At 53.1% G+C, this 9,690-nt stretch overlaps 1 protein-coding gene across 3 annotated transcripts in view; it reads left to right on the top strand.

Moving 5' to 3' along the window:
* The first annotated feature begins 676 nt into the window (after nt 1-676).
* PLEKHA4 (pleckstrin homology domain containing A4) overlaps nt 677-9,690 on the top strand; it is a 33,031-nt gene continuing 24,017 nt past the window's right edge. The window contains exons 1-7 of one of the 3 annotated variants that reach the window (XM_010368625.2): nt 677-1,219; nt 1,674-1,763; nt 4,319-4,426; nt 7,366-7,438; nt 7,562-7,662; nt 8,595-8,704; nt 9,372-9,587. In XM_010368625.2, coding sequence (XP_010366927.1) covers nt 1,680-1,763; nt 4,319-4,426; nt 7,366-7,438; nt 7,562-7,662; nt 8,595-8,704; nt 9,372-9,587 — 692 coding nt within the window. In that variant the 5' untranslated portion in view covers nt 677-1,219; nt 1,674-1,679. The remainder of the gene's footprint in view (nt 1,220-1,673; nt 1,764-4,318; nt 4,427-7,365; nt 7,439-7,561; nt 7,663-8,594; nt 8,705-9,371; nt 9,588-9,690) is intronic. The other 2 variants (XM_010368628.2, XM_030913857.1) reach the window with 2 other exon arrangements.

Here is a 9,690-nt window from a genome sequence, read left to right as displayed (position 1 = left end):
GCCTGGGGTGACAGTTCCAGCCCCCAGCTCTCCTCCCCTACCTACGGATGCATAATCTTCTTCCTCAAAATATACCAAGGAACCATGTCTGTCTCCTGAGGAAGTTGTCCTCAAGTCTAGAAGAGAATTCTCACCTGGATTTGAGGTGGAGGTTTGGAACTCTCCATTTCACCCTGCCCTAGTGGGACCATGGGCTTTTCTCCCTAGGGGACCTGGACAGTCCATCCCTGGCCCCTTCCAATCACAGCCATGTTTCCAGACCCCCAGCTCATTCACGACTCAGGAGTCCTGACTCCTAGCTCAGACCTTCTGGGGCACCCAGGAGTCTGGATCCCTAACTCGTTCCCTCCAGGGCTTTGGAAGTCTGAGTCCCCACCCCTTGCAAGACACAAACCTCCTCCGTTTAGGACACCAGTGGCCCAGGCTCCCAACCACAGCAGCAAACCCACGGGGGCTCTGGAGTGCAGGCCTCAGGTCCAACTCTCCAAACACTGAGAAGCCCCAACCTTGGTCCTTAGGGGACCTAGGAATTGGGGGACCCAAGCCCCTCCCCTCAGCTGTGGGGGCAGCTGAGTCAGGGGTCAGGCTGTAGTGGGGAGGCCAGAAGGGGCGGGGACAGCCGGGATTGGGAGGGGAGGACAGCAGCGTGGGCGGCTGGCAGAGGCAGGGAAAGACCAGCAGAGAGGAAAGAGAAACTGGGAGAGGGAGGAAGGGAGAAAGTGAGAAGGGAAATCGGAAAGAGAAAGGGGAGGAAACGGCAGACGTGGAGAGTCAGAGAGAGAGACAGAAAGAAGAAGAGACTGAGTGTGAACGAGAGAGGACACAGGATGACACAGAGAGAGAGAGAGAGAGCGCGAATGAGATAGAGACTTAAAGAAGAGACCCTGGGAGTCTGTCAATAAAAGATTTGGACAGAAACAGAAAGATTGGAGAGAGAGATAGAGGGTGAGAATGAGTGAGAGAGACACTGGAAGAGACAGAGATCAGAGAGAGGAGAGACACAGAAAGTGAGACTGGGGAAAGAGAGAGTGTAAAACGGAGAGAGAGAGAGAGAGAGCATAAGAGACGGGAGACAAAAAGACAAAAAGTGAGCAGGTGAGGAGAGAGATTGAGAACTATGAGAGACAGCAGCTAAGAGACAAAGGAGGCGGGAGACTGCCTGGGTGCTGCAGCACCCACACCGTCCTCTTGCCCCCTGTCATTGGGACCCTAGAGCTGGGTAAGTTCCCTGGCTGGGCTGGGAGGGGCTCTCTGGGTGCACATTCCTGCTGCTGCAGGGCTTGGCTTGGGGAGTTGGCAGGGATGCTTTGGGGGTGCATGTGGGAGGGCGGGAGACAGGTAGCCTGAGGCAGCAGGAAGGAGGCAGGGAATGGGGGGTCCTTAAGCTCAGAGAGGGTCAAATTCCTGGCCTGAGTGCAGTGGGGAGGAATAAAGGATTCCCTATTCTCTGGCCTGGGCTGCAGACAGCTGCCCCCTCCTGCAGCTGCCAGGGCCGCCTACCTCTCTTGGCACCACTCTTGGTATGTGGTCACGGGCCATGGCCTCCCCCAGCCCCTCAGTCCCGAAACAACAGGCTCTTTCTCTGCAGCCTCCTCAGACCTCCAAGCCCCTGACCCCATCTCTGTCCCGCACCCGTCACTGCGGAGACACAGCCCCTTTCTTTCTCTCCCCAGCCCTTAATGGAGGGGAGCCGACCTCGCAGCAGCCTGAGCCTGGCCAGCAGCGCCTCCACCATCTCCTCACTCAGCAGCCTGAGCCCCAAGGTTTGAGCTTCCTGGCGGGGATGGGGAGGAAGGTGGGGCTCTGGGCCACCCATCCCTCTGTTTCCCCAAGGACTCTGGTTGTTAAGGACAAGGATCCTTAGCAACGGGGTCTGCCAGACATAGTAAGGTCCCATATTGCCTATCAGCCGCAGCTAGGAATTCAGAGGCACTCCCAGCTCTGTCCCCACCCTTTGTATTTCCCTAATTCTAAACCAGAGTAACAACCTCCCTTGACCCTGGTTGCTAAGATAAAGCCGCTCCCCAGCCATGAGGCCCCTCGAGTTCTCAGAAGTAGTGGGCTGCTCTTGATTAGTGCTAGAACTTGCTGTCCTATCTCTTGCCATCCAGTCTATCCACTAATGAAATCCTATAAGGAAAGACCCTTCTCTGAAAGTAAGACCCAAGGGGCCCCCAGATACTTGCATCCCAAATCGGCATCCCGGCCAAAAGCTTAGGGAGACATTCATTTCTTTTTCCTCCTGCCGTTCCACACATGTCCTTTCCTGTGTTCGGAGCCCAGAGATCTGACTCAGCCTGGGTCAGTACCACCGCTTCCCAGGAAGGGCATATTGTGGGGACCTGGCTAAGGATGCCTGAGATATCTGTGGGCATCGGGAGACAAGGCTCCATCCGGGCAGGATGGAGGGGTTTGAGGCGTCCTCTCCTTGGACTTGGTTGCTAAGGGGTGTGACTGCAGGGCACCCGGGCATCCTTTGATTCACCGAGGACTCAGCGTGAGCGTTCCCCCTGATTATGGGGACCTCCCAGCCCATAGTCCCAGTTCAGATCCCAAAAGCCCCTACTACAGTTCTAGCCAAGGGTATCTGCTTCTTGGCAGTGGACCCTGGATCAAGAAATTGCTTCCCTACAGCCTCTTCCTTGCCTCTGAACACCTCCCTCCGCCCATCAAAAAGAGAGTCTCGGCCCAACGCAGTGGCTCATGCCTGTAATCCCAGCACTTTAAGAGTCTGAGGCGGGTGGATCACCTGAGATCAGGAGTTCGAGACCAGCCTGACCAACATGGCGAAACCCTGTCTCTAGTAAAAATACAAAAATTAGCCAGGCATGGTGGCACGTGCCTGTAATCTCAGCTACTTGGGAGGCTGAGGCAGGAGAATCACTTGAACCTGAGAGGTGGAGGTTGCAGTGAGCCAAGATTGCACCATTGCACTCCAGCCTGGTGACAGAGCAAGACTCTGCCTCAAAAGAAAAAAAAAAAAAAAAGAGTTTCTCCCAGTCTGGGCAACAAAGTGAGACCCCCTCCTCTACAAAAAGTCAAAAAATTAGCTGGGTGTGGTGGTACGTGCCTGTGGTCCCAGCTATATGGGAGGCTGAGGCTGGAGGATCACCTGAGTCCAGGAGGTAAAGGTTGCAGTGTTTAGGCCACTGCACTCCAAAGACGCTATCTCAAAAAAAAAAGAAAAAAAAAAGAGTCTCTTAACTCTGCAATAAGAACACCTCCCAATTCTGGTCTCCAACCTCAGCCCCCACCTTGACCCTTCTCTTTCTTTCTTTCTTTCCTTTTTTTTTTTGAGATGGAGTCTCGCTCTGTCTCCCAGGCTGGAGTGCAGTGGCACGATCTCCGCTCACTGCAAGCTCCGCCTCCCGGGTTCACGCCATTCTCCTGTCTCAGCCTCCTGAGTAGCTGGGACTACAGGCGCCTGCCACCACGCCTGGCTAACTTTTTTGTATTTTTAGTAGAGACGGGGTTTCACCATGTTAGCCAGGATGGTCTCAATCTCCTGACCTCGTGATCTGCCTGTCTCGGCCTCCCAAAGTGTTGGGATTACAGGCGTGAGCCACTGTGCCCGGACTTACTTTTTTTTTTTTTTTTTTTTTTTTTTTTGGTGAGACGGAGTCTGGCTCTGTCGCCCAGGCTGGAGTGCGGTGGCCGGATCTCAGCACACTGCAAGCTCCGCCTCCCGGGTTCACGCCATTCTCCTGCCTCCGCCTCCCAAGTAGCTGGGACTACAGGCGCCCGCCTCGTCGCCCGGCTAGTTTTTTGTATTCTTTAGTAGAGACGGGGTTTCACCGTATTAGCCAGGATGGTCTCGATCTCCTGACCTCGTGATCCGCCCGTCTCGGCCTCCCAAAGTGCTGGGATTACAGGCTTGAGCCACCGCGCCTGGCCACTTTTTTTTTTTTTTTTTTAAGACAGAGTCTTGCTCTGTCACCAAGGCTGGAGTACAGTGGAACAATCTCAGCTCACTGCAACCTCTGCTTCCTGTGTTCAAGAGATTCTTGTGCCTCGGCCTCCCGAGTAGCTGGGACTATGAGCACATGCCCCCGTGCCTGGCTAATTTTCATATTTTTAGTAGAAACGGGGTTTCACCATGTTGGCCAGGCTGGTCTCGAACTCCTGGCCTCATGTGATCCTCCCACCTCAGCCCCTCAAAGTGCTGGGATTACAGGCGTGAGTCACTGCGCCCGGCTGGTCCTTGACCCATTTCTCAGGGCAGCGAAGCGAGAGCCTGCAGTTGCCTGTGTCCACCCTCATCCCCTCCCGGGACCATCATAGGCTCTCCGTGTTCACTTCTGTCCCCTTCTTTCCTCAGAAGCCCACCCGGGCAGTAAACAAGGTCCATGCCTTTGGGAAGAGAGGCAATGCGCTCAGGAGGGATCCCAACCTTCCCGTGCACATCCGAGGCTGGCTTCATAAGCAGGTGGGGTCAGTAGGAGAAGGAAAAGGACACTGGAGTCTGTGCCCCTGGCTGTCCTGTCTCTCACCTTCCAAGTCCCCAAATAGGCTTTCTTTTTCCTACTGTCACTGCCCCTCTCCTTACTCTGTCATTGTTTGTTTGTTTGTTTTGACAGTCTCTTTCTGTCACCCAGGCTGGAGGGCAATGGTGTGATCTCGGCTTAACGCAACCTCTGGCCTCCAGTTCAAGTGATTCTCATGCCTCAGCCTCCTGAGTAGCTGGGCTTACAGGCATGCACCACCATGCCTAGCTAATATTTGTATTTTCGGTAGAGATGGGGTTTTACCATGTTGGCCAGGGTGGTCTCAAACTCCTGACCTCAAGTGATCCGCCCGCCTCAGCTCCCTAAAATGCTGGGATTAGAGGCGTGAGCCACCACGCCTGGCCCATTCATTCATTCTTTCTTTTTTTTTTGTTTTTTTTTTTTTGTGGTTTTTTTTTTTTTTCATTCATTCTTTCTTGACTACTTCTTGAACACTTACAGTGTTCTCAATCCCAGAGCACACACCATGCAAATAACACAAACAAGTATTTATAGTACATTCCAGATCAGGTGGAACATGGGTGGATAATAAATTAGTAAGTAAATAAATGAACTTGATCATTTCAGATTGCAGGAAGGGCTATGAAGAAGTAACATAGAAGCCAGGTTCAGTGGCGTAATCCCAGCATTTTGGGAGGCCAAGGCGGGAAGATTGTGTGAGCTTAGGAGTTCTAGACCAGCCTGGGCAACATGAAGAAACCTCATCTCTACAAAAAATACACACACACACACAAAACAAACAAAAAAAACCTAGCTGAGTGTGGTGGTGTGCGCCTATAGTCCCAGCTACTGGGGAGGCTAAGGCAGTAGGATTGCTGAAGCCCAGGAAGCTGAGGCTGCAGTGAACTGTGTTCATGTCACTGCATGCCAGCCTGGGCGACAAGTCCCGTCTACTCAGGAGGCTGAGGCAGGAGAATGGCATGAACCTGGGAGGCGGAGCTTGCAGTTAGCCGAGATCGCGCCACTGCACTCCAGCCTGGGCGACAAAGCGAAGACTCCGTCTCAAAACAAAAAACAAAAAAAAACAACCTAAATTATCCAGCATCATGGAGGGCACCTGTAGTCCTAGCTACTCAGGAGGCTGAGCCGGGAGAATCGCTTGAACTCGGGAGGCAGAGATTGCAGTCAGCCGAGATTGTGCCATTGCACCCCAGCCTGGGTGACAGAGCGAGACTCCATCTCAAAAACAAACAAACTAAGTGATGGAAAGGAATTTGAAACTTAATTCTAAGTGTTCTTTTTATTTTTTATTTTATTTTATTTTATTTATTTTATTTTTTTATTTTTTTGAGACGGATTCTCGCTCTGTCGCCCGGGCTGGAGTGCAGTGGCCGGATCTCAGCTCACCGCAAGCTCCGCCTCCCGGGTTTACACCATTCTCCTGCCTCAGCCTCCCAAGTAGCTGGGACTACAGGCGCCCGCCACCTCGCCCTGCTAGTTTTTTTTTTTTTTTTGTATTTTTTAGTAGAGACAGGGTTTCACTGTTAGCCAGGATGGTCTCGATCTCCTGACCTCGTGATCCGCCCGTCTTGGCCTCCCAAAGTGCTGGGATTTCAGGCTTGAGCCACCACGCCTGGCCAATTCTAAGTGTTCTTAATTCTCTGTTTTGAAAAGGGGACTAACGTGATCTGACGTATAATTTTAAAAGATCATGCGGGCTTCTATGGGAATGGGTTGAGGAGAAGAGGCACACGAGGTCGGAGATAGTAGAGTGGTTCAAGCAGAGGTGATGTGGAGATGCTGAATTTGGGTCATGGCTCAGTGCCACCTTCCTGGCCTCTCTGTGTCTCAGGCTCCAGAATAATTGGACTAAGTCTCTGTAGCTAAAGTCTCTGCCTATATGTGATCCATGTCTCATCCAAACCTCCCTAAAACTTCTCAATCTCCAACGGATAGACGAGAAAACATGAGGGTGGATTCTAGGGGGAAGTGACTTGTTCCAGAGCATAGTTTGAAAGTGGGGGAGGCCAGACACAGTGGCTCGTGCCTGTAATCCCGGCATTTTGGGAGGCCGAGGTGGGTGGATCATTTGAGGTCAGGAGTCCAAGACCAGCCTGGTCAACATAGTGAAATCTTGTCTCTACTAAAAATACAAAAATTAGCTGGGTGTGGTGGTGTGTGCCCTTAATCTCAGCTACTCGGGAGGCTGAGGCAGGAGAATCATTTGAACCTGGGAGGCGGAGGTTGCCATGAGCCAACATCATGCCACTGCACTCCAGCTTGAGCTACAGAGCAAGACTCTGTCTTAAAAAAAATAATAAAAGAAAAAGAAAGAGAGAGAGAAAAGAAAAGAAAGCAAGGGAGTCCGGAAGCTATGTCAGCACAACCACCACACTTGTAATAGAAGTAGAGCTTCTATTCTATTCTATTATGTTCAGAGGGTTTCCAGCTCTCTTTCTTATCCACTCCATCGCCCTAAACATTTGTCTCTGTGTCTCTGTCTCTTCTCTCTCTCTGGGTCTTTCTCCTGTGCCTCCACCCCACTCCCAGGTTCAAGTGATCCTCCTCAGCCTCCCGAGTAGCTGGGACTACTCATCCCAGCTACTGTTGTGGCATGTGCCACAACATCCGGCTAATTTTTGTTTTTTTAGTAGAGACGGGGTTTCGCCATGTTACCCAAGCTGGTCTCAAACTCCTGGAATCAAGTGATCCGCCCGCCTTGGCCTCTCAAAGTGCTGGGATTACAGGCGTGAGCCATTGTGCCCAGCCTCACCCCACTCCCTTGATCCCTGCTCTATGTCTCTGTTCTTCTCTCTCCAAATTTCTTTCTCTCTCTGGCTCTCTGTCCCCATCGTCACTGCCTTCATCTCTTTTTTCTGTTTCCCGTTACTCAAGCCCCTCCTCCCATCTCTCTCCCCAGGACAGCTCGGGGCTCCGTCTCTGGAAACGCCGCTGGTTCGTCCTCTCCGGCCATTGCCTCTTTTATTACAAGGGTCAGTGGCTGGCTGGCTGGCTTGGGGTGGGAGGGCCTGGGAGGGCCCCCCCACCTGCCCTTCTCTCTAGCGTCTTGGCCTCCTGATCCCTGTGTGATCCTTGACCCCAGCCCCTCTTTGCAGACAGCCGTGAGGAGAGTGTCCTGGGCAGTGTCCTGCTCCCCAGCTACAATATTAGGCCAGATGGGCCGGGAGCCCCCCGAGGGCGGCGCTTCACCTTCACCGTGAGTCCGTCCATCCGTGTTGTGCACCAGGCAATGGGAACTGGAGATGAGGGCGGGTAGATATCTGCTGAGGAAACTCCAAGTCCTAACAAGCACTGGAGTATCCATTACTGGAGATAAAAGGTCTTGACAAGCGTCAATTGCATCCTCCTTTGATTTTGTTTTGGTTTGTTTTTTTCTGTTTTGTTGTTTTTTGAGACAGTCTCACTCTGTCACCCAGGCTGGAGTGCAGTGGTGCGATCTCGGCTCACTGCAACCTCCACCTCCGGGGTTCAGGGGATTCTCCTGTCTCAGCCTCTGGAGTAGATGGGATTACAGGTGCACGCCACCATGCCCGGCTAATTTTTTTGTATTGTTAGTAGAGATGGGGTTTCGCCATACTGGCCAGGCTGGTCTCAAACTCCTGACCTCAGTTGATCCGCCCACCTCAGCCTCCCAAAATGCAGGGATTACAGGTGTGGGCCACCACGCCTGGCCAGTTCTTTTCTCTCTTTTCTTTTCTTTTCTTTTTTTTTTTTCTTTTCTCTCTCTCTCTCTCTTTCTTTCTCTCTCTCTTTCTTTCTCTTTCTCTCTTTCTCTCCCTTCGCTTCCCTCTTTTCCTCTTTACTTTCTTTCTTGACGGTCTTGCTCTGTCACCCAGGCTGGCGTGCAGTGACGCAAAGTGCAGTCTTCCCGCCTCAGTCTCCCGGGTAGCTGGGACTACGGGTGCGCTCCACAACGTCCGGCTAATTTTTTGATTTTTTTGTAGAGACGGGGTCGAAAGGAGGTGGCGGGTGTGGGGGGGTCTCATTATGTTGCCCAGGCTGGTCTCAAACGATCCTCCCGCATCGGCCTCCCAAAGCACTGGGTTTACGGGAGTGAGCCACCGGCCCGGCCTGTCCTCCTTTTTACAAGGCCGGGGAGTCCGGATTCCAAGCCTTCTCTTCCCTCAGGCAGAGCACCCGGGCATGAGGACCTACGTTTTGGCCGCTGACACGTTAGAAGACCTGCGGGGCTGGCTACGAGCGCTGGGCCGGGCCTCCCGTGCGGAGGGGGACGACTGGTGAGTAGAGGTCCAAGCCATGCTCCTGACCCTCCAGCCTGAGTCAGTCTAATCACCCCAACTTCTCCCCTTTGGGGCCCTGCCCCCTTGAGTGTCCAATCACTAGTCTTCTAGTTAGGCGCCTCGTCTTCTAGGCCCCACCTCCAGGGAACTTTTCCAATCAGCAAAAGTCTTTCTCCCTTAAGCTCCGCCCACCACCGTGTCCGTCCCCGCCCACCCCAGCTGACCCTTCAATCACGCCCTCAGCTCTGCCCCAGGAATGATCAATGTTCCACACTCTCGGATTGGCTCCTTCTGAAGTCCCCTGAGCTGCCACCTAAACAATGGCAGGTAAAAGATAGTGTCAGGTTTTTAAACAAAATGTCGGACTATCTCTTAAGCTCTGACATGGCTTGCGCCAATTATCAGGCTGGAAACTGGACTACCTGGCTGAGTCTATCCCATATTCCGGGGCATTGGTTCCAGCAACCTGGATAGACGTTGTGGCCTGGCGCACAGGTCAGTTCCACATTGGAGGCCTCAGTTTCCCCGTCTGAAGAAGGGGACGATGATTTATAGTGCACAGCTTTCCTTTTTTGGGTGCATCCTTGTGTTCTTACCTGTGACAAGAGAATAGGGCTGTTATGAAGTTCGAAGGAGTGATATCTTATCTGTGTCCACTCGCTAGTGGGCAAACCAGGTCACCCGCACGACCCCAGCCCGGGGAGGGCCCTGGCGGCCCCGGTGGTCCCCCGGCGGTGAGCAGCGGGGAAGAGGGGCGCATCTCGGAATCACCGGAAGTGACTCGACTCTTCAGAGGTCGTGGTAGACCCAGGCTGCTCACGCCCAGCCCCACAATTGAGCTCCAGTCTGGACTCCAGATCCGGAGGGCGAGGAGCCCCGAGTGAGTAGGGAGGACACAGGTGGGGGCGTGGCCTAAGTGAAGGGCGGGGCCGGAAACTGGTTGGGGGCGGGTCTTAGCGCTTTCTGCCTGACTGTGTGACTTG

Source organism: Rhinopithecus roxellana, chromosome 12 (genome assembly GCF_007565055.1).
Source record: "Rhinopithecus roxellana isolate Shanxi Qingling chromosome 12, ASM756505v1, whole genome shotgun sequence".
Taxonomy (NCBI): Eukaryota; Metazoa; Chordata; class Mammalia; order Primates; family Cercopithecidae; genus Rhinopithecus; species Rhinopithecus roxellana.
This window is presented reverse-complemented; position numbering and strand designations above follow the sequence as displayed.